Source organism: Anolis sagrei, chromosome 3 (assembly GCF_037176765.1).
Source record: "Anolis sagrei isolate rAnoSag1 chromosome 3, rAnoSag1.mat, whole genome shotgun sequence".
Taxonomy (NCBI): Eukaryota; Metazoa; Chordata; class Lepidosauria; order Squamata; family Dactyloidae; genus Anolis; species Anolis sagrei.
This window is the reverse complement of record NC_090023.1, coordinates 35,309,523-35,335,004: the sequence shown is the minus strand read 5'-3', so window position 1 is coordinate 35,335,004 and position 25,482 is coordinate 35,309,523. Positions and strand designations below refer to the sequence as shown.

General features: G+C 38.9%; 1 protein-coding gene across 1 annotated transcript in view; it reads left to right on the top strand.

Moving 5' to 3' along the window:
- The window catches only part of CCDC169 (coiled-coil domain containing 169), a 41,924-nt gene that overhangs the window by 2,525 nt on the left and 13,917 nt on the right, over nt 1–25,482 (top strand). The window contains exons 2-6 of the mRNA XM_060766938.2: nt 2,171–2,253; nt 4,574–4,684; nt 4,787–4,827; nt 21,656–21,754; nt 21,960–22,013. Coding sequence (XP_060622921.2) covers nt 2,171–2,253; nt 4,574–4,684; nt 4,787–4,827; nt 21,656–21,754; nt 21,960–22,013 — 388 coding nt within the window. The remainder of the gene's footprint in view (nt 1–2,170; nt 2,254–4,573; nt 4,685–4,786; nt 4,828–21,655; nt 21,755–21,959; nt 22,014–25,482) is intronic.

Here is a 25,482-nt window from a genome sequence, read left to right as displayed (position 1 = left end):
TGCTGATTCCGGGAATAGCATCAGTTTCCCCTTGTTAGTGCTAGTTTTTGAGATACAGAACATATGTCATCTACCATATGTCCTCCTATGAACCACTTTGGAGATTAAGATAATCTGGGGAGGCCCTGTTCTTGGTCTCGCCTCCTTTGCAGGTGCGGTTGATTGGGACAAGAGACAGGGCCTTTTTGGTGGTGGCCCCTTGGCTGTGGAACTCACTCCCCAGTGATATCAGAGCAACTCCCTCCTTCCTGACTTTTCAGAAGGAAAGTTAAAACCTGGCTTTTGAGTCAAGCCTTCGGAGATTAACTATAGTGCAATAATAGCTATGGAATTATGTGAAATGGCATTGAATAGTTGCCATATGCAAAGCTACCTTGAGTCCTCTTCAGAATAGGGAAAGGTGGGATACAAATAGAGTAAATAACTAAGTAAATACCAGTCCCCATCTGCTCACCCTCAGAAAATCATGATAACAAATAACTCCAGGAACAGGTTGAAGAACCAAGACAGCAAGAATCTTTTTGGGTTGGGCTGTATTATTATAGTAATTCTTCTGTTCTTGTGCATATGATGTTGAACAGTTGCATTCAGGTTCTGACTCTTACTTCTGTCTGTTTTTATTTTTGCTTCTTGACTGTCCTTAACTTTTTGAAGAGTTTTATCTGCCATCCATTGTGGTTTCACTGCTGCTGTCCAGTAGCTGCATCTTTGGCACTTTAATATGTCTCCTCAGCAAAAACCTGTCTGATATAGGAGATCCTACAAGCATCACTGCTACTATCAACATAGCCTCTTGCCTCACATGGTGGACAGATGTTTAATAGCCAGGAAAAATTATGAAAGTGCTGTTCATTTTATGTTAATCTGTATTTTGCTTTGTGTTCATTCATATATGTTAAATTGAATGGTATGTCTCCCATAGCCAGAAGGGAATGATAAAATATGAATAATTAATTAAAATATTAGGGTCGTGAAAGTACACCGACCTCAGCAGGAATGAGAGTGCAATAATCCAAGTGTCTTGGGACTTGCAACATCTTAATGTGGGTCTTGCTCAATAGCATGAACTCAGCATGCCATCTGTCTGCTTAAGCTTTCCACTTGAAAGTTCATTTCCAGAAAATACTGGCTGAGGCAGGAATATGTTGTTGTGCTGGCAGCTGCTCCACAGCTTTATAGGCTCTGCTAATGAGAGTATTTGGGAAGTTGTGCATTTAAAGAATCCTGCAAAACCAGCATTGAAAGAATTTGGCTGAGATACGTGGCTCTTTCACACTACACAGTCATAGCACTAAGATGCTACTTTACCAGTCATGGTTCTAACCTATGTCATCTTAAGATTTGTAGTTTAGCCCGTGGTACTTCGAATTGTCAATATCTTCCTTCAGTTGTGGTGCCTGGAATTGGACACAGCATTCCAGATGTGGTCCGACCAAGGCAAAATAGAGGGGTAGCATGACTTCCCTGGATCTAGACACTATTTTCCTATTGAGCTGGGGGTTTAGCACAGCTGGTAAATTACCAGCAATTATAAGATCTATCAACCAAAAGGTTGCAAGTTCGAAGCCCCTGATTGGTGTGAGGTGCCAACTGTGAGCCCAGTTTACTGTTGACCTAAGCAGTTCAAGAACAGCTTTCGCTGTAAATAGAGAAATTAGGTATTGCTAAAAGTGGGGAGGTGTTTTACGATGCCATAAAGAAAGAAGATTAGAAAATGCTGGGTGACCAGAAGGAAGGAGGAAGTCATGTTGGCTCTTCATCGCAGAGGATGGAGCGACCACACCCCCTGTGACTGGATTCAAGCTCAACTTTCTATGGCACCAAAAAGTTGGACATTAAGTCGAAACAACACACCTCCTTCTGTTCTGTCTGTGTCTGTATTGTCGATACATTGAATGTTTTCCGTGTATGTGTACTGTGATCCACCCTGAGTCCTCTTTGGGATGAGAAAGGTGGAATATAAATAAAGTGTTGTTGTTGTTGTTGTTGTTGATACAGGCCAAAATCCCATTGGCTTTTTTGGCCATAGCATGACATTATTGGCTTATCTTTAACTTACTGGATTCCAGCCCCAGGTACTGGAAAGACTGACAACCTTTGCATTTCCTTCTGTGCATACATTTTTAGTGTCTATTCTGATTATATAACTACTTGTTCTTTTGTAATGCAGAGAAATGCTAGAACACTCAGTCTTTGAAATGAAAAATACGGTAGCGCAGCTGGAAAAAAGGCTCAACAGTGTTGAGGATGAAGGTAAGAGAGTAAATCTAGACTTTTTGTCAATCAAATAAAGTGCAAGTGATGATCCATATTCAATTACATAATCAAGAGTCTTCAGGCACTGAAGTTGAAAGATCTATCAAGCACAACGTAGAAAGTGACTTTTCAATTTTAATGTGCTCCATTACAAAAGACAGTTTTAAAAAAAGAAATCAGTATTTTTTTTGTTAGAATGAAGAAGGTTAACTATTGCATTTTTGCTGTACTGTTTCTGACTTTCCTCTGTTATAAGGTGGAAAACCCTGGATAGATGAAAGAATACCATACAATTTCCGTCAATAAGTGCTCATTGCCAGTGTGGTTGTGTGCAAGTCAACCACAACTGGAAACTTCGAACTTGTAAATATATATATACACATGCTACTTACTCACTTATCAAAAAAGCTCAATATTTGAGGCAAGTGGTCTACTAACCGCTCTTGAAAAGTGGATCCTAAAGGGAACATACATAGTGGCTGAAGGTAGTTCTACATAATTACATGGAACTTATAACATGCATAACAAAGATATATAATATGCACAACAAAATTGATATTATAATACTCACAAAAAATTAATGCATCACAGACAATAAAACAATATATCACACATCTAAAAACAATTACGTAGTGGGTAATATGTATCGCACATGTAAAAACTAGGCCTGGGTAACAACGGAAAAATTTGTTTCTAAAATCGATTCGTTTTTTGGGGGGTTTTGCGTTTCGATTTTTAAAAGAATTCCAAAATTTTTCTTTTAAAAAGTTCGATATTTACGAAATTTCGTAAATTACAAAACAATACAAAACAATTACGAAACAATTTCGAAACAATAACGAATCGATTCGTTAATGGCGGACACGACCGCGCAATACGCTAAAAAAACCTCCAAATGGGACAGGGGGAACTTCTGAAGCTTCCCTCTCCCTCTGTTGTTGACTGTTGGTGTGATATTTATAATTTTTTTTCACTGATTAAACAAACAACAACTATAAAACTTGCCCCAGACATGCGGAAATAATAACGAAATGATTTCAAAACGATAACGAAACGAATACATAACGAATTCAAAACAATTACGAAACGAATTTAAAAATTCGTTTCGTTTTTTAGTTGCTCCTGAATGGTTCGTTATTGCTTCGTAATAAAAAAATAACGAATTTTTAACGAATTACGAAATTACGAAATGAAACCGCCCAGCCCTAGTAAAAACAATTCATAGTGGCCATTTCTTGTGATTTCCATAATTTCCCTATTATGGAAATCACAAGAAATACCCACTACTGAAAAATAGATTCTGAAAGTAATGGATATTATGAACATGGACTTACTGACACAAAAGCTTACCCAGAACAATTTACAACACAAAGAACAGACTGGGGTAAATGTATGGATTTAAAAAAAAAGGAAAATACAGAAATCTATGTAAAAGTGATTTGAGAGAAACTCAAAGGCTAGATTAACAAGAAACCGATGCTACAAGGTCAGAACAGATCTGAAGAAAAGAAGGATCCACAGCCCAAAAAGACCTGGAAGCAAAAACCTTTTTTTGAACCTTTTTATTCTCCATAAAAATAAATTAATTAATTAAAAACAATTACACATGACTATAAATTAGACCATTAAAACTATAAACCATCAAACATAAACATGAAACATTTTAACATTTCACTGATCCCAAGGTTGTCATCTGTCTACTCCATTATTGTCATTCACCGAATGCTTTTTTGCATAACCAAGTTTTTAGTTGTTTTCTAAACACGGGGAGGGGGGGGGGCTGATCTAATCTCACTGAAGAGGGAGTTTACAGCCAAGGAGCCACCACCTAGAAGACTCTGTCTCTCGTCCCCACCAATTGCACCTGCGATGGCAGCAAGACCGAGAGCAGGACCTCCCTAGTTGATCTTAATGGTCTAACTGGCTCATAAAGGGAGATGCATTTGGATAGATAAGCTGGACTGGAACTGTTTAGGGATTTATAGGCTAAAGCCAGCACTTTGCATTGTGCTAAGTACCAGACTGGCATCCAGTGGAGTGGATGCAAAAGCAGGGTTGTGTGTCCCTATATGCTGCTCTGGTGAGCAACCTGGCTGCCACCTGTTGGACCACTTGAAGCTTACAGTCTTCAAAGGCAACCCCATGTAGAGTGTGTTGCAGTAGTCTATTCAGGATGTAACAAGAGCACGAACTACCATTTATTCCTGCTTTAGAAATTCTGACTTGGGGAATAATCATGGGGTAGCCACATGTCAAAGCCAACTTGATAGCACATGACCCAATAAGAAGAATTACCACTTCCATGTATTTTTTTAAGACAATGAATGGAAAACCAGATATGAAACCCAAATAGAATTGAACAGACAGTTGGAAAGACAGATTGGACTTCTCCAAGGAAAGATGGAACATGTTCGTGGCAGCCCAACAGGTATGGTTTAATTTACTTCCTTTAGAGTTGCTTGTTACTGTTCACTGAAATTTGTAATGATGTAGTGTTTATCAAAAGACCTCTTATTTTTCTCTTTTGCAGACAGATTGGCTTCTGTTCGTTCCTTTGATCAGATGCACATGGTAAGTCTGATGACATTTATTTGAACAAATATCTCGAAAATGCTACCATGTAAGGAATGTTAGTACCATTTGGAGAAACATCTTTCCCCTAGCCTTTGGCTTTGTAGCATTTTGGATGACAGATACTTTAATTTTCTGTGATAGCATCACTGAATTATTACACTTTTTCCATGGAGTTTTAAAATATATATCTACAGCTGCTTTTTTTTTTGTCGTGTCAGGAGCGACTTGCGAAACTGCAAGTTGCTTCCGGTGTGAGAGAATTGGCCGTCTGCAAGGACGTTGCCCAGGGGACACGCGGATGAATTGATGTTTTTATCATCCTTGTGGGAGGCTTCTCTCATGTCCCTGCATGAGGAGCTGGAGCTGGTAGAGGGAGCTCATCTGCCTCTCCCCGGATTCGAACCTGTGACCTGTCAGTCTTCAGTCCTGCCAGTACAGGGGTTAAACCCACTGCGCCACCGGGGGCTCCTCTTCTACAGCTGCTAATAATACTATTCCAATAACAGTTCTTTGTACTAGTGCCTATACTGTGCTGAAACTTCATGTGGTGTGCTTATAGAGGCCAAGTGACCCAACTGCTGTATCTGTAAATGAATGAGATCCCAAAGTTGGAGTGCCATCTTTGAAAAGATGGCACTCCAACTGTGGTACTCTAAGTGTGGTACTCTAGAATGTGGTACTCTAGGACACCACAAGAAGAGCCAATGCTTAGCAGGTGCCAACAAAAATGCCACTTAGAGCTACTGCTTGTTTCTTGACCTCAGTTGGGAAGAGTTCACTGACTTGGCCTGAAAAATTTTTTTGAAACTTATTTTTTCTTAAATCTTGGCAGCATCAGTGGACGTGGTCTCAAAAGCATTAAAAGTCTTTTCGGGGTTATCTTGATTTCATTGATTTGAACATCAGTTTGTATTCAAGATTAGAATAGATGACATTTAAGCCAATTTAATACAATATGATCAATATGATGAATTAATTTAAAACTCAGGAGAGAAATCACTTTTTCTAGGAGTTCTATAAGATGACTTGTTACTAGTAACACAATCCCTAGTCAAAATGAAGGCAGTTTAATGATCACTGGCATCAAGTGGTCATTACTGTCTTCTTGAGAAGTACCAAATCAGGATAGGTTGTTCTGTAGGAATTTGTCTTTTATGCACATGAATGTCTCACCTTTGAAAATCAATGGTCTTGAGTTAATTAAGATAAGGATGGGTAAATCTGGGAACACAGTTGTCATTTTTTTTCATGTCAGGAACGACTTGAGAAACTTCAAGTCACTTCTGGTGTGAAAGAATTGGCCGTCTGCAAGGACAGTGCCCAGGGGACACCCAGATGTTTTACCATCCTGTGGGAGGCTTCTTTCATGTCCCCACATGAGAAGCTGGGGCTGACAGATGGAAGCTCACCCCACTCCCCAGATTTGAACTGTCAACCTTTCAGTCATAGTACAAGGCTTTAACCCATTGCGTCACCAGGGGCTTCAGTTGTCATTTGACCATCCATCATAGGTTGCACCACAACCAAAAACTGGAAGGGGTTTTTGACTACTTGGAGTGGATATTAATCTATGGTTTTGATTTTGGGAGGTGTTTTCCCCCCGGAGTTGGAGGAATATGTGATCCCTCAATACAAAAATAACAATTTCTTGAACAATTTCAAGAGCAGAAAAAATGGATCTTTATTTCCCCTCTGAAATGGGGCTTCACATGGAAGGCACTTTTTGCAGTTTTATAGAAATAAAAATGCAATGTTTGTTTGTGGGATTAACATAACGCAAAAACCACTGGACGAATTGACACCAAATTTGGACACAATACACCTCTCAGGCCAACGAGTGACCATCACTCATAAAACACTGAAAAAAACAGCAGAAGACACTTAAAAGCCAAAAAATGAAAAATACATTACAACGCATACGCAAAACCACACACACACATATGCAGACACACATATATACACACATACACAAATATATATACACACAAAACACATATACACAGACTGGGCCATAGCAACGCATGGTAGGGGACAGCTAGTCTGATATAAAGTAGCAGGGCGGCTTTGTCCAATCTAATGCCCTTAATATTTTTAGGATTATAATTTCCATCACTCCCCTCGAGCTGTTGCTGGAGAGAACTAGGACTAATGGGGATTATAATCCAAATCATCTGGAGAACATCCAGTCAGAGGAAGGCTATATTAAGGAGAGTGTTTAGGTGTCATGGGGATAGGCACATTGGTGTCTTCATGGAGTATTTTGTGGTAATGAAGATGCTTGAATGATGAATTAAAGGAGGAAATTGGATTTCAGATGCACAATAGCTGTGAAAGGTCACTCGTGTTTGCTCTTTTGGGGATACAGCTTGCATAGAGGTTTTTTTCTGGCTCTGTGCCTTTTACAGTCCACTCTTATCTGAGTGTCATAGTTTTTCAGAGAATCTTCTTTTGCTACGGTTTCTTTCTGTAAGGAATGATGGAGGAGAATTGACAAGCATGTTTAGACAGCATAATAGACACAAGAGAATGGGCGACTCTATTTCTGCCTGTTAGAATTGGGTATTGTGACTACTCTGGAATATCAAGGGCACCTCAATGGCATTTCTGTTGTGAGTGAGCTCTGTTTAATTGCTAAGTTCTTTTGTATCATACATGCCTTATTTTATAACTCTAAAGCAATCAAAATCCACTCACTTTGAAGCATGCTTTACTTTCATTTACATGCTTTACTTTCTGCAAAATTAGTCAACCAGTGTCCTTTCATTAAAAAGATTATAGGGAATGTACAAATGTTTCTTCAGAAATTAATTTTCTACATTAGCAGGAAGAACTTTCATCTTTTTCTCTTAGGATGTTGCACGTGTTAAAGCAACCTTAGAGAGAGAGAGCCAGATATGCAAATACATTGATGAATAATGTGGAATATCTGCAGGTACTCACCTTAGCTGTGGTAGTGTAATAGGTTAAACCCTTGTGCTGCTGAACTGCTGACCTGAAGGTTGACTGAACTGCTGACCTTAAAGTTGGCAGTTTGATGGGTGAGCTCCCATCTGTCAGCTCCAGTTCCTGCCAACCTAGCAGTTTGAAAACATGCAAAAGTGAGTAGATAAATAGGTACCGCTTCAGCGGGAAAAGGCAAAGAGACATTCCAAGTAATCTTACCAGCCACACAACCAGGAGGTGACAACAGAGGCTCCTCGGCTTGAAAATGGAGAAAAGCACCTTCCCAGAGCCAGAGATGAGCCGGAAATGAAAGGGGAAGCCTCTGCCTTTGCTTGTGTTTGTGTGTCTCATTGTATATGATTGTAAAGGCATTGAATGTTTGCCTATGTGTGTAAATGGTGGAGAGAAGGTTGAAATATAAAGAAAGTATTGTTGTTGTTGTTATTATTATTATTATTATTATTCTAACACAAAATCACAGTTTGTCACAGCAAACGAGATCTACATGCTGGATTTCGTATAAAAAAATCACAATTCAAACACTTCCCAAGCATCTAGGATTGTGTGATGTATTTCCGAATGATGTGCGCAGATCCAAGTAAGGTGGCCTTTTGCAGTTGACAGATCGTGATTTTATTATTATTATTATAAATATTATCATTATCATTATTATTATTATTTAAAACACAACAAGATGAGTCCACAGCAGACACTCTGCTGGCTGTTGAATTGGATCACACGTCGGACACTTCCCAAGTGTCTAAGACTGTGTGATGTATCAGTGTTTATTATTATTATTATTATTATTATTATTATTATTATTATTATTGGGTTTTACAGGCTGTATGGCCATGTTCTAGAAGCAACAACCCTGTGATTCCAGCCATGAAAGCCTTCGACAATTCATTAATATTATTAATAACAGCATCCCCATTGGGAATAGTTAAAAAAACTGGATGTATCCATTAAATTACAGTGGAGATATTCTAGTATTTGTAAGGCTGGATTTCACTCACCCCTTGATATGGGAAGTTTCTAGTCTTTTGTTATGGCCTAATTTTAAAAGACTTCATAATAACCCTGAATGGTTTATGTGACTTTCCGAAGGGTTATGGAGACATCAAACGATTTAAACTATTTTCTGTATTTTGTCTCGGTTGCAAATTAAATGCAAAATGTAGTTAAGATATCAGAAGACAGTTAAGACATGGAAGGACACCTATGAAGCAACTAGATCAGTCTTTCAAGTTGTATATTATTAAATACTAAAGTCAGAATTAGCTAAACAATAGTACATATCTCCAGTTTCAATGTGTGAAGAAAGCTGATAAGAAGGAAATCTCATTTGAAATGTGTTGGCCCAGTGGGTATTTGAACCCTGACCTCCAGAGTCTACTGCTCAAACCAGTATACCATACTGGCTCAGAATTAGGTTCCTGTGTTTTAAAATTAAATCAGTCACTTTCTGAGAAATTGAACAGTGGCTCAGCTAACTGATTTTAAACTTTCCTTGTCTGGCTTGTCTGCAGGTCATTGCAGAATTGGCAGCCTTCCTTCTTAATCTCTAATGTGTAGGAGGGACTTAGGTTATTCAGAAGTTGAAGAGGATTATCTTCATGTACTCAGTGGTTCTCATTATTACTTCGCATGTCTCAGGGTCAAAGCTGATAAAAAAATATGTCCTGAGGCTATGCTTATATTTTCTGGGGCTTGTTCCCATCCCAAATGAAGCACTGCACACTTAAAACACTCATACTTTAAGGAGGGCGTTTCTTGGCTCACCATAGTGTATAATGCAATGGGTATTTTCTTTCTCATAAAATCCATTGGCAAAAGGGGAAAAAAACCCGTTCTCTGCAAAATCGTTGCCTTCAGTTTGAATCCAGTGCTGCATATTTTACTCTCTGGAGTAGCAGAAAACAAGCATTCTCAATCTTCAGTATTTGGTAATCTTTCACATATTTAGTAATCTTTATTAAGACTTAAGACTATCAAATGATTTTACTTTAAAGTGACTGAACTGACAGAATGTCCCTAATTCAAGACATCATGCTCACTACTGCAATGTGCCAGTTCCTCCCAGTATGATCTGGGACCTTCTGAAAGAGTTTCTTTATTGACTATCATTTACATAATCCTCCATCGAGATGAGGGATTTGTGGTATACTGTAAAATAAACCACGTGTAGTTCACATTTGATCAGTTCACACACTGTCTTGCCAGAGAAAGAAAATATGCCTCACAGATGAACAGTATAGAACAAGTAGTTTACTCTTCATAGCTCAGATCAACATATATACAATTATGTGACCAGTTGCATCGACTTACATAATGTCTTTTTATGAGAGATTTAAAAAGGTCCTTCTTTGTTCATGTAGATAATCTTCCTTCAGCAGTTCATGAAGCAAGAGCACACTCCAAACCTATCTTTCTCTGCTTCTCTGCAAGCACCTGCATTGCTCAAGCCTAAAAAATGTAACAGTATCCAAAAGTCCCAGGCTCAGCCAGCTCCCCAGGCATAGCCCAACCAATCAGCTTGTACATCATATTTTATAGTTGACACACACACATTAGCAGATTTCTTACATGCTCCAACAGGATTGTCATACTTGTTTTGTTGGCTGGGTGCTTTTGAAATGGTACTTTAAAAAGAACAATTTTATATGCTTTTTCTGGGACGTAGTTTAGGAAAAATTGCCAGAAGAGAAAACAAGCCAAACTTATCGTAAAATCTAAACATTAACCACCAGGGGGCACTTCATCTTTAAATAAGATTCAATATTGTAATTTGGGAATATTTATCTCCTGGAATAAGGCTGATGAGATATTCAATAGATTGAGCCTAAGCTTTGCAAGAACACCAGACACTTTTCAGACCAGTTTATTTTAGTGAAAACAATGGAGGATAAAATTACTTTGTGTGTTTTATGTCTGGCTGAAGCATGTCTCGTTTTCAGTTTTATAGCATGTTTTATTACAAACACTATAAAATTCAGTATAAGAAACAGGACTGTCACATCAATAGATGGGAAAATGTGTCCATCAGTCAAACCTCCTTGTCAAAAGACAGCCCACTGATACATTTACTAGTGACAAACTGTTATACTGTATTAGTATAATTTTTTTCTCAGGTATGTTTCATGCCTTTTTATACTCTTTAATTTTTTACTAAGGAAGTCTAATGTAAGCTAAATAAATAAAAAAATACCACAATTGTCCATAATGTTAAAATATGTAACTAAGGCAGCTGAAAGTTGCTGTTAGTGTTTAGGGAAGGGGACATTTGCTCCATCTGTGACATATTTGCAATTGACTTTAAATGGCAGGTTGAATAGATTATGGTGGCTTCACGGCTGTGTTATTTTCATAACATGTCAGGCAGATACATCACATCTGTGTGTATATCTCACACAGAAAGTCAAAGGAAATTGAGGCCAAAATAAAATAAAAAATGCTGCTAGCTCAGTGTTAATATGCCAAATTCTGTAGAAAAGCAAATTGTTCACTTCCTTTTGGAGGGCTTTCAAAATGCAATTTTAGTGTACTAGAGACACATTTAAATAGAAATGCTTAGTGTATTGCTAGCTATGTGTGAGATCTGCTATATCAACCAAAATGGGTTTACTCTGCATTCTCGTATTTCTTTTACAAAAACTAGCAACAACATACATCAATCCCCGTCCCCTCTAAACCTCCAATTGTTGAACCATTGTGTTAAATCAGCAGTATCACAGAAGAGGAGAAAAAGGGGTTTGATAGGCCTATTATTCCCTCCAATCAGAATACCAAGAATAGAAAATGCTTGAATACAATATTCGAATGCAAAAATAGAATATGAGACCAAGGGTAACTCGTCTGCAGCTCTTGTTTGTCTTAGATTAAAGTTCTATGCAAATTTGAAGGAATATCTGAAGGCATTTCTGTCGTATTTGAATATATTTTGGAATATACAAGATGAATAAACATGAAGGCAGGCAACTTGACACTCGTGCATTCTGCTCGTTTTCTAGAGATTGGTGCTGCTTATCCCCAAATCCCTGAGGATGAAGAACTACAATCTCCATTTGTTTTTGACAGCAACTGTCATAATCTTGGCACCATTTGTTATGCTGGTGGGAGTTGTAGGCTGAAACTGATGGTTACCATATAGATCTCTCTTTTATTTCAGTTTACAATTTCTTCTTGTTCATTTTCTGCATTAAATGTTATGTGTTGTCAAGTTGACCACTCCTAGAGTTCTTGTCATCAAGAGTCCTGCTCAAGTCCTGCAAACTCAGTACTGTGGCTTCCTTGATTGAGTCTATCCACTTGTAGAGTCGCTTCCCTCTTTTCCTACTGCCTCCCATTTTGCTGAACGTGGTTATCTTTTCCATTGATTCCTGTTGCCTCCTGATATGACTAAAGTAGCTTAGGTTCAGTTCCATCTTTTGAACATCTAGGAAAATTCCGGATTTGATAATCTCCTGCAATCCTTTATTTGTCATTTTAGCAGTTCATAAATGGTAATCAGAAATACTGTGGTATGAATGATCCTAAATTTGGTGATACTGTCTTTATTTTTGAGGAGCTTTTTTAATTGTTTCATAGGTACTATTCCAAATCTTAGGTTGCATCTACAGTCATGCTGATGCAATTTGATATCACTTTAACTTTCACAACTCAATGATGAGGAATTATAGGAGTTATAGTTTTAACTGGTCTTTAGCTTTCTCTACCTCACTAAGTTGCAAATCCCAAGATTCCACAGCATTGAGCCATGGCAGTTTAAGTGGTGTCCAGCTGCATTCATCTAACAGTGTAGATGCAACCTCAGTCATCACCTGGTATCTTGACTTTAGCCTCCATTTTGATTTCTAACTGAGTTATATATGGTAAAAAACTGGGAACTGGGAAGCCCTGGCCCTTGAGCGCTCCAGCTGGAGGTCAGCTGTGACCAGCAGTGCTGCAGAATTTGAAGAGGCACAAATGGAGGGTGAAAGAGAGAAACGTGCCAAGAGGAAGCCACGTCAAGCCAACCCTGACCGAGACCGCCTTCCACCTGGAAACCAATGCTCTCACTGTGGGAGAAGATGCAAGTCAACAATAGGGCTCCACAGTAACCTGCAGATCCACAAGAATACTGGTCCTGGAAGACTATCCTACTCGTCCAACGAGGGATAGCCTAAGTAAAAAATAAAGCATATGGTAAAAAGTTTTATTGCAAAATTTGAGCATCTCTTTGCTTGCATAAAAGATTGATGGAATGTTTCAATGATTACTGCAGTCTTTGGTGTTCCCTTTATTTTGAGACTGGAACATGCAGTCAGCATTTCCAGTCTGTGGGCCATTGCTTTGTTTTCTATATTGGTGGATTTGTGTTACAGTTTGGACAGATTTTGTCTCTATAGCTTAAAACAGTTCTATTGCTATGCCATCTGTTTGTGGTGTTTTCTTTCTTCTAAGTGCTGCGAGAACTGCTTCCACTTCACTTTCTGAAATTATAGGTTCTTTATTCATTGGCTTCTCTTTGAAGGAATTTGTCATTCTTGCATCTGTTTCGTATAGTTCTTTAGAATATTGCTTCCATCTTCTTTTTAATTTGTTCTCATAATAGAAACCCTTCCCCTATTGGTCATTCAATATTTCTAATTTTGGTTTAATTTTCTTTTTGTCCTATTGGGTCTTGTGGGAAAGGGCTTTTGGTTTTCCTTTTTCATTGCCTTGTACTTCTTTGCAGTTATTATAATACAAGTGTTATCCAGAAAGTAAGGTTACAAGGCACGTGTAGCAGGAAGCCATCAGAAGTGAACGAGCAGTGCCAGTCGTCGGTAGCTCATTGACTGGTGTTGTGATAAAGTTTTGAAATGTGTCTCTTCATTCTGTTTCCCTCCATGTGCAAAGTTTGTGCTGGAATATGCTACCTAAATGTTAAGGGCATGAACGCCGCTGTGATTCATCATGAAATCATTTCAGTTTATGGAGAGAATGCAATGTCAAGACAGCATGTGACAAAATGGGTATGGAACATATTATGAGACCCTGAAGAAACTTCACAGAGCCATCCAAAACAAATGTCATTGGATGCTGACGGCAGGAGACTGTCTTCTTCATGCCAATGCGCATCCGCACACCGCTCATGCAACACAAGAGTTGCTGACTTCATTTGTTTGGGATGTTAGCAGCCCAATCTCACACCCAGTGACTATCATATGTTCACTAAATTGAAGGAACACCTTGGTGAAAAACACTTTTCTGACAACAAGGAAGTAAAAATCGAAGTGACAAACTGTCTGAAAAAGGCAGAGGAAAACTTCTATGACACTTGCAACAAAAATTTGTCCCACGGAAGACAAAATGTATTGAACTGAATGGTGATTATGTGGAAAAATAATGTAATACTTATGCTATAATCCATGTAAGTTTTATTAAAATATATTCATTCTTTGTATTTTAAAAAAAATATTGTAACCTTTGTTGTTGTTCATTCGTTCAGTCGTCTCCGACTCTTCGTGACCTCATGGACCAGCCCACGCCAGAGCTCCCTGTCGGCCGTCACCACCCCCAGCTCCTTCAAGGTCAATCCAGTCACTTCAAGGATGCCATCCATCCATCTTGCCCTTGGTCGGCCCCTCTTCCTTTTGCCTTCCACTTTCCCCAGCATAATTGTCTTCTCGAGGCTTTCCTGTCTCCTCATGATGTGGCCAAAGTACTTCAACTTTGTCTCTAGTATCCTTTCCTCCAATGAGCAGTCGGGCTTTATTTCCTGGAGGATGGACTGGTTGGATCTTCTTGCAGTCCAAGGCACTCTCAGAACTTTCCTCCAGCAACCTTACTTTCCGGATAACCCTCGTAGTTGTGTAATAGTTTGTCTTTGCATACAAGGTTGGAGTCTTAATTTAGGCTGTATATTTTACAGGTGTGTGTGTTGGTTATTTTGTCCAATACGGATTGTGAACTAACTTGAAATGGCAGAAATTGTTCTTAGATAACATCACCAACAAAAAACCATATGGTGTACTTTGGGAATATAATACCTTAAATACAACTTATATTGAAAGCTTGTTGGCAATATCTTTGGCAGCAAAATACTGCTGTTTGCTCTTTTGTTTGTTCTTTACAGTTCCTTGTCTCTCAAATGAAATGGGATATCCATTGATAAATGTTTGTTTCATCTGGTAATGACATTCATAGTTTGCCTTGTCAAATCCCAAGAGAGTTTTGTGTGACAGTTGATACTTATTACTCCTGATGTTTTGTCATTTTGTCTTCACTACAAACAGATTTTTCTAACACTAGCTTTGAGGTGGAAAAACTTCAACATTTTAAAAGGAATGTTTGTACTTCAAAACTAGAACTATCTACCACATCTTTTTGAATTTAAGGATATTATTCTGGTATGTGTGTGTGCGCGCGTGCATGCATGACCCATTCTGATATAAATGTTAATATATAATATTGTTATAAACATTTTTAAAATGGTCTTCAAGACACCACTGGGCTGTGCCTCTTGGAGTAAACCTAAAACCATCACCATAAGGAGCCATATTTCTGCCTAGAACATATTATTCTATGTAAGTACACAGGATTTAACCTCCGGGTATCAACATTATCCTGCTTTTGCTCAGTCATGGGTGGCTTCAGAATGTCATCATATTAATTCTTAACACAAACTTTCCAAGTTCCAAATGTGTTCCTAGCATCAAAACAGATGGTGTACGTGTGTAGTAATTGACAAACAAATGGACAAATGTGGCTTGAAAGACAGATTCCTGCATCTTGTATGGAAAATTCTTTTTGTTTTTTTTAGTTTTTTTTTTAAAAAAACACTAGTCTAAAGTATTTAGCAGGCTTTAGGAATTAAAACTAGAGGTGAGAACGGTCCAATAAATGTTGGTATAATGGAACAGATGCCATTTTTTTCAAAACCATTAGGAATTTTATACACTCATTACATCCTATGTAGCACTGTAATGATGTTGCTATGTAATGAATTCTGGCATACCAATAAGCAACTGCTGGGATTGACAGGTGTCTGTTCTTCTGTCAATTGCAGCTGTATGGCATTCTCACTCCCTTTCATGAGCAGTCTCTAGCATGATAGACAAAAAAGCCCCTTGTCACAAATCCCCCTGTGCTGGGAAACTGAGGCAGCTGTTTCCAAATCAACAAGGGAACAGACCCCTGCTGATGGCAGCAGCTGCTTACCAGTAAGTCAGCTTTAGGGGACTTTAAAGAAGCAAAACTGTAGGTTACACAAACCAGCAGACTCCAGCCAGTGTTTCTTTCTCTGAAAAACTAACCACAGTAATTCTAATTCCTTGGCAAACATTGATCTGTCTGTGATCTCTGCAAAATACCTTGATGCTGACTGTTACCAAAACAGTTTATGACAATGGTTGCTTTGTATCAATGGTAATTCAATCCAGAGATGTTCTTGTACCACCAGTTCCAGGGCAATTTGTGATAGGAAAACAACAGTGGAGCACAACAAAGTGTAATAAAGATTGATAGAATAGTATCTGAAACTAGTGAACAAGCGCACAAAAATCTGAAATGCTCAAAGCATACAGCAAATTTCTTTAAACGCTTGGGGAATATGAAAGTAGCTTCCAATCCGGCATACCTCTGTAGAGATAGCAAGACAACCAAAGAAGTCTGTTACCTACTTCACCCCATAATGAAATTATTGTCAGATGATGAAAGCAGGTGGACACACCAATATGAGGACAGGTATTTATTAACCTTAGCTATGCATTATGTATCTGTACAATTATTTCCATTTATCCAGCTTAAAGCTGCCACTCTTCTAGGCACATGAAGTATTCATCAGAGGCAGTATTCTAGTTCATTTGAGAGGGAATCTGTAGCGAAGGGGTGTATGTGATTTACTGTATGAAGAAAAAGTAGCTTTTTATATTGTCATGCTGCCTGCCACTTTCTAACCACAGAAGAGCGAACAGTGAGTGACCCAGTCATGGGAGAACTTCCTGGAAATCCATGCCCCTGTTGTCAGTTTTTGACTTTAGAATCAGCGGGGATTTCTTGAGGCATGCCAGTGTCTTTTTGTGAATGTGTCACCTTTGCTCACTTCACTGTACACTCTAGTTTCTGGGTATTAAAACAGCCCTTTCTAGGAAAGCTCAAAAACAGACATATCGCTCTTCTGGCATGACATGGTTTTAATGAACATATCCAAATGGCTCTTCCCACTATGTACTGCTTGCTTTCTGCGACCATGCCGTTTAACCCACAGTGTATCTGACTTCAATTTCTAAGGAATTTGTGAATCTACTAAAATGCTTTCAGAGGGAGAGAGTTATAATGAAAATCTTCTGCATGTTAGTAAATTGTGCTTGTTGCCAACTAAATGTGTGATGCAGGAAGGGAATGCCAGGAATGCCAAGCGAACTCCGCAAGGTTTATTTCTTAGTAGGCATGTGTAGGATTTAATTTCTGTGGAAACTAATTCTCATCTGTTTCTACGTATTGTGGTAATGTCCATTGTTGCCTCACATATTTTTGACATTTCATTGTTGTCATTTTAAAATACTGACATCAATTGAAAGCCTCCTGAAAAAGTAATCTACTTAAATAGTTCAGCCTATTTGTGTGACTGCATCTCCCCCTATGAACCCATTTGGGCCTTAAGGTCCTCCAGGGAGGCCCTCCTGATGGTCCCACCACTCTCACAAGTGTGGCTGGTGGGAATGAGGGAGAAGGCATTCTTGGTGGTGGCCCCTCGGCTCTGGAATGCTCTTTCCAAAGAAATTAGACAGGCCCCCTCTTAGCCACCTTTAGGAAAGAATTGAAAACATGGATGTGGAAGCAGGTGTTCGCAAATGATTAATTATATCTTATCATGATGGTAAATTGGGTGGAACTGGTTTTCACCATGGTGTACAATATTATCCAGCAACAATTTTTAAAATATATTTTATTATTATTATGTTATTGTTATTTTTAGCTTGCTATGTTTTAATATTGTTGTATATATATTATTTCTATTTTTATTTCAGTCTTGTTTTGTGACTTATTTTCTGTAAGCCACCCCAACTTCTGTTTGGAGAGGAGGTGGGGCATGAATTGTTGTTGTTGTTGCTGTTGTTGTTCATTCGTTCAGTCGCTTCTGACTCTTTGTGATCTCATGAACCAGCCCACACCAGATCTCCCTGTCGGCCGTCACCACCCCCAGCTCCTTCAAGGTCAAGCAGGTCACTTCAAGGATGCCATCCATTCATCATACTATGCGGATCTTCGTTACCAATGTGATGGCTCTACTCTTTACTATTTTATTTAGATTGGTCATTGCTCTCTTCCCAAGAAGTAAGCGTCTTCTGATTTCCTGGCCGCAGTCTGCGTCTGCAGTAATCGTTGCACCTAGAAATACAAAGTCTGTCACTGCCTCCACGTTTTCTCCCTCTATTTGCCAGTTATCAACCATTCTTGTTGCCATAATCTTTGGGTTTTTTTTATGTTTAGCTGCAACCCAGCTTTTGCACTTTCTTTTTTCACCTTGATTAGAAAACTCCTCAGCTCCTCCTTGCTTTCGGCCATCAAAGTGGTATCATCTGCATATCTAAGGTTGCTAATGTTTCTTCCAGCAGTTTTTACCTCAGCCATGCATTCATCAAGCCCCACACGTTGCATGATGTGTTCTGCATACAAATTGAATAGGTTGGGTGAGAGTATACAACCCTGCTGTACGCCTTTCCCAATTTTGAACTAGTCTGTTGTTCCATGGTCAGTTCTTACTGTTGCTACTTGATCCTTATACAGATTCCTCAGAAGAGAGACAAGGTGATTTGGTATGCCCATGCCACCAAGAACTTGCCACAATTTATTATGATCCACACAGCCAAAGGCTTTAGAATACTCAGTTATTATTATTATTATTATTATTATTATTATTATTATTAAATTTCCTCTTTTGCTCTTTGTGTTGCATGCCAAGCTTCATTTCTGTGCCTGTGGTTGAATTTTGAAGACAGAAGTGATAGGTATCCCTTTTGACAATTTTAGTGCTGCTTTGCCCCGTCTTAAATGTCAACATGTTGTACTACAGTTGTTATCATCCAAGTTAGTGTGGCGAGTATCAAGGATTATAAGAGTTGCAACCAAACATGACATATAAGGAACTAAGATTAAGAAAGACTGATTTGGGGAGATCTTTAATGGGATATAGGTATATGATTGGAGCCCCCGGTGGCGCAGTGGGTTAAAGCACTGAGCTGCTGAGCTTGTTGATCGAAAGGTTGCAGGTTCGATTCCGGGGAGCGGCGTGAGCTTCCGCTGTCAGCCCTAGCTTCTGCCAACCTAGGAGTTCGAAAACATGCAAATGTGAGTAGATCAATAGGTACCACTCCGTCGGGAAGGTAACGGCGCTCCATGCAGTCATGCCAGCCACATGACCTTGGAAGTGTCTACGGACAACGCTGGCTCTTCGGCTTAGAAATGGAGATGAGCACCACACCCCAGAGTCAGACATGACTGGACTTAATGTCAGGGGACTACCTTTACCTTACCTTAGGTATATGATTAGTGGCAAAGTGGAATGCCAAAAGTTGATGTGTTTCATGCAATCCCATCCACCCAGCCAGTGGATAAGCATTTGAGAGCTAACAGTTCAATTTCTTTATGAGAGGAGAGATGCTGATTCTAATATATGTTTGGGAATCTTGTGCCTTAATACCAGGAAAGAAGGAAAAGTAAATAATACATCAGTCCTCTTCACTTCTCCTAAAGAAACTACAGAACTCCTGTTGAATAAATGTCAGTTCACTAGTGGCCCTGAATATACATATAAGCACAATGTGTCCTATTTACTCTATGGTTTACGGACTTTGTTTAGCTGTAACCGGGCAGCTTTGGTTTCCAATTTTACAAGTAATCTGTAGCAAGCCTCTGATTTGAGTTCTCCCTTTTCATGTCCACAAGGAAACTGTAGGATCTTGTTTCCTGTTCTTTTTAACATTTAAACTCATTTCGGTTTGTTTAAGCTAATGAGAAGTAGACAAGGTTAAACTGGTGTTTTCATTTAAACATATGTCTCGTTTTTCAACCATAGTCTAAGCCCATGGTTCCTTGTGTTTAGTTGTCACAGGGAACTGTGACTTCTTTAGAGGTATAAGTCTCCAATCCTCTCCTTCTCCAGTTGTATGAGAGAGAAGAGGGATGTATGTAAGTTCAAAGCTCACTTCAGCTTGTTGAAATAGCAAAGAGATAATTGCGAGATTCTACTATATCAAGCAGATTGTCCATCAAACTGTGCTCTGCCTGTACAGCTCTCTGTTCTTCTGCCCACATATGTCTCTTTGTGCACAACCCAAAATTTCTTCCATCTGAAGCTGTCAAATCCTTGAAGAGGTACAAGAGAAAATGAACTGGCTTGTCTCATCTCAGAAGGAAAAGGAAAAGGGAATGTACTTACAGAAGGAATGATCCTCCTATTGCTTTCCCTCATAAATGCATAATCTGAACTGCTTGTCTTCAATGTCTTGCCATCATCTTCTTTGCCCCCGTTAGCAGTAGGAACTCTTTCTGGGGCTTGGCTCCTGGATGAAATTTTGGATGTCATTCAAAAAGGCTACAAAATAGCACTACGTCCCCTCACCAAAGAGAGACATACATACATATAAGGAACATTTAACATGTGTTCATATCACCAACAGGATTCCAGCTATAGTTTCCTATTCTTCCCATGTTTTTTTTAAGAACTAAGCTTTGGAAAATGGCATTCATAACATTTTGGAAAAGCACCTTTTGGAGATCATAGCCTTTTTAGAAAAGCATGACCTTTCAGAGAAGAGCCAAAAACCCTTTAGAGCAGAATCTTCTCTTGTGGTATACAACCAGATACAATTATGCTAGGCAATTGTTTCAGTTGTTAGACTGAATAACCTGTTATTTCTGATCTGTTAGGAAAATAGAGATTTTGCCAGTGCATAAAAATAGCAGAGCTTTAGAAGTGTTTTTCAGTGCTCAATATATATATATATACTCTTCCATAAAAGAATTTGTTTTATATCATACACTCAAGAGACAAAAATGAAGTAGATTTTGATAAAAATAACATATTTGGTTTACTCACAACTTCATGTGTTCAGCATACACAGTTACAAAACTTATCAGTCCAGTTTCAAATATGTTTTAGATAATTCACTGTGCCATCTGGCCAGGACATCTCTTACAGCAAAAGAGCAAGCAAGTGTGTGATCTGAAGTCTGAAGTAGTCTATAGTCTGCTATAGTCATCATGTGGTCTGTAGTCCCTTCTCAGGAACCATAGAGTAAAGGGAGCTGCATACTAGAACATACATACAGGGAACAGTAAGCAACAGGATCATAGATAAACATTACTAGAGAAAGCTTGAAGAATGTTGTCATTTCCAACAGTAAGGGCAAGAAAAGAAACTGGGGAAAATCTTTTAAAAAACTAAAATTTTACAGTTCTGAATGCATGGTAATATATGTATTGCTGAAGGCTTTCATGGCGAGAATTACTGGAATGTTGTGTGGTTTCCAAGCTGCATGGCTGTGCTTTAGCAGTATTTTCTCCTGATGTTTCACCTGCAACTGTGGCTGGCAACTTCTACGAATCTTTAGAAGATCATCTGAAGATGTCGGCCACATATTCAGGTCTACCGTCAGGAAAAAATGCTGCTAGAACGTGGCCATGCAGCCCGGAAACCACACAACACCCCAATGGTAACATACATCCTGTTTTGTCCTCTTAGCATCTCTGTGGGCAAATCAGTAGAAGCCTTGTAAAGACTAGGAAGAACGGTGACCCCAGTTGTTCAGAACTTAACTCACACAACCATAGGCTCTGGTTTCATGATGCATTATTGGTTTACTGGCATAGCAAGGAAACTATATAACCTTTGTTTGTTTTGTTTCTGAACCAGGATTCATTAAATCAATTTCTCAAAAAACTGGAAGAGGAGAAGAAACATCTCCAGAACCAACTGAAAGATTATGAGCTCAGACTACAGCAAGAAGCAAAGGTTTGTATTTTGCCATAACCATCACCTCAAGTACATTTGCAGTCTCCCTCCTCTGATATCTGATATGTTTTTACCTACAGTGATAGTAAGAAGGACACAATAAGGCTGTAGGGCAGGGTTTTTGTTTGTAGCAATCCTGGCCTCTTCATTTTGTCCAATTTTCCAATAGCTCTTTTTTCTAACTTCTTACTGTTTTGTTATTTAGGCTTATCATAAAGTGAATGATGAACGCCGTGCGTACTTAACAATGATTTCACAAGTAAGTACAAGAACCTCTGTCACCTGATGAGAAAACATTTTATCCTAAGCTAATCACTACTCTTTCCCCAGTGGACTCTTCTACTTTGTTTTAAGCTGATTTGTCTTCAAGTTAGAAAACTTTGCAGAGTTACGTCTGACTCAGCTGGAATGCTAAAAAGGAATGTTAATCATTCATGGCATCTTTTTGCCCTTGTTGACTTAATAGTGAAATCAGTGCTGTTACAAGGCTGTTGCTCTTGACACCCCGTTGATTATTCTGACTCATTTTTGGGTTACGTTATATAGTATTATTTACAGACATATGCAGTATTGCATCTGAAGTAGTAGTCTAGAGTCAATGAGAGCTTCTTCTGAAATTAACTAAATGTAGCACAAGACTTCCTTTTCGTTATACTCTCAGACTGGTTTTAATAATAATAATAATACACTTTATTTAATACCCCATCACCATCTCCCCAATGGGGACTCGGGGCGGCTTACATGAGGCCAAGCCCAACAGCATATTACAATAAAGTAAAACCAAAACACAATAACAACACAGTAAAATACATACAACATATGAGTACAAAGACAATAAAACAAAATCATACACAGTAAAATAACATAACATAACAATGAGTTTTCTGTAGATTAGGTCAATTAAAATCAGCTAAAGCTTTGTATCCCTTTGGGAACACCATAATGTAGAAGATTTTCACTCATGAGTTTCTTTTCTCACATCTTGTGTTTTTTCTTTGTCATTCTTGGCTGCACCATTGTCTCTGAGGAGCTGGTAGAGACGGATGAATCAGTCTTTCTTTACTGTCTGTGTCAGCGCTTGGAAAGTAATTTGTCCCTGTTATTTGTTGGAGCGTTCAAGAAATAATTCATTGGTTTTGCTTGTTAGAATATGAGAAAAGAATCATCCTTCCTTACTCAATGCCTTGTTCGTTAATCTTTCATTTCTGTTTCTTTTAAAATGTCAACTTTAAGATTGATGACCTGGTGGCAAAAAAAACTTGAATGCTCGAAACAATAGTTAGAAAGTATTTCTCAATTCACCAGTATTTATCGTGTCTGAAACAAATTGAGGGTACAGTTATAATGTATTTAAAAACACAAAGTAAAAAAACTTGGCATTATACTAAATGTCCTTTGACCAGAAGCTGGCCACTTGGAGTGCTTCTGGTGTTGTTGTTAGAAGGTCCTCCATTGTGCATGTGGCAGGACTTAGGCTGCATTATAGTATGTGGTCTGTGGTTTGCTCCTCTCCACACTTGTATGTCACAGACTCCACTTTGTAGCCCCATTTCTGAAGATTGGCTCTGAACCTTGTAGTGCCAGAGCGCAGTCTTCCAAGTCGCCCAGTCTTCTGTGTGCCCAGGGCAGGGTGTGTGTGTGTGTGTCTCACCTGGTATCAGCCATGGATTGAGATTCCAGGTTTTAGCCTGCCACTTTGAGACTCTCGCTTGCTGAGGTGTTCCTGTGAGTATCGCTGTAAATCTTGCTGTTTCTTGATTTAAGGCATTGGTGTGCTGGCTGATATCCAAACAGAGGATGGGTCAGAGATGTCACTGCCTTGATCTTCTCATTGTTGGCTGCCATACCAGCTAAACAGTATTTCTCCAGTGGTATGGGGTGTAGGTGTCCTGTGATAATGCGACATGTCTCATTAAGAGCCACATCCACTGTTTTAACATGGTGATATGTATTCCACACTGGGCATGCATATTCAGCAGCAGAGTAGCAAAGCGCAAGGGCAGATGTCTTCACTGCGTCCGATTGTGATCCCCAGGCTGTGCCAGTCAGCTTTCGTACAATGTTATTTGTAGCACCCACATTTTGCTTGATAGTCAAGCAGTGTTTCTTGTACATCAGAGCACTGTCCAGGGTAACTCCCAGGTATTTTATGTGTTGCAATGCTCCAGTGGGATTCCTTTTCAGGTAATCCTCAGAGTTCGAGATTCTTGTCTGTTCTTAAGGTGAAAAGTACACATCTGCATTTTAGATGGATTAGGAATCAGCTGGTTTTTCCATAATAGCCAGTAAGAGCACCTAAAGCTTCAGAGAGCTTCTGTTCAACCATTTCAAAGCTCCCTGCTTGAGCAGTGATGGTGCAATCATCAGCATAGATGAAATTCTCTGTCCCTTCTGGCAGTGGCTGATCATTTGTGTAAATGTTAAACATTGGTAGAGCGAGCACACTCCCCTGAGGCAGGGGAAGCAACTTGCAACATGCAATTCACCAATGATGCAACTTAATTCCCATTCATGTTTCTTTTGAAATGTAACTTTGTTTTACAGTTCTGACTCCACAGCCATGGATCCTGTATTCACAGATTTAACCATCCAGGATTTGAGAACATAAAATAAAATACATCCAACAGTAAACATTGATTTTGCCATTTTAAATAAGGGACACCATTTTACTTCACTGTTATATGTCATGGCATTGGGCACCCATGGGTTATGGAACCAAGCTCAAGGCCCACTATGCCTTCTTTACAAAAGCAAATTACTTCACAAACTGACTACATCTAACAGTTACTTGTAATTTTTTTATTTCCAAGTTCCATCTTCATTTCAAACAAATAAAAGTTAAGATTTTCTCTGACATTAAGTCTTGTCGTGTCTGACTCTGGAGGGTAGTGCTCATCTCCATTTCTAAGCCGAAGAGCCATAGACACCTCCAAGATCATGTGGCTGGTATGACTGCACAGAGTGCCATTACCTTTCTGCAGAAGTGCTACCTATTGATCAACTTACACTTGCATGTTTTTGAACTGCTAGATTGATAGAAGCTGGGCCTAACAGTGGAGGGTCACTCCGCATTCGAACCACCAACCTTTCGGTCATCAAGTTCATCAGCTCAGCGGTTTAACCCACTGCGCCACCAGGGGGCCATCATCTCAAATACTTCCTTAAAGTATTTCAGTATGCCCTTGGATGACCTCTGATGCCCTTTGATGCACAAGATCTATCTTCCAATCTTTCACCAAATACTTTCAGAACAGACTGCAGAAATGAGAATAGTATGCATGAGAACATATTTATTTAATCAGTTTATAGCCCTTATAGAGAAGGGCTTTTGGGGGTAATCTCAGTTAACAGATAGTTTGGATATTGATACATACTGAGGTCTTTAGGACATTTAACAGAGCATGTTTACTTAGAGATGTGCCTTGTTATTTATTTCCAGTAAAGCATATATTTTTTAAAGAAAATGTGTCTAGGATTGCAGTGCCAAAGTCCAAACCAGTTTTTTTGAATTTGGTCTGGATCAGAAACTTATAGGTAGTCATATGAATCCTTAATAAAGATTCAGGGACATATTTTGATGGACTTTTCAAAAGGCAGCTGTTGTAGTGGATACATCTAGTGTTTTGCAGCAGTAGATTTTTGTCTGTGATTTACTGAAAAATATTCAGGGCCTCCCGTTAAATACTCTTTGTTTGACTTTACACAGATATATATCTATATATCCCTTA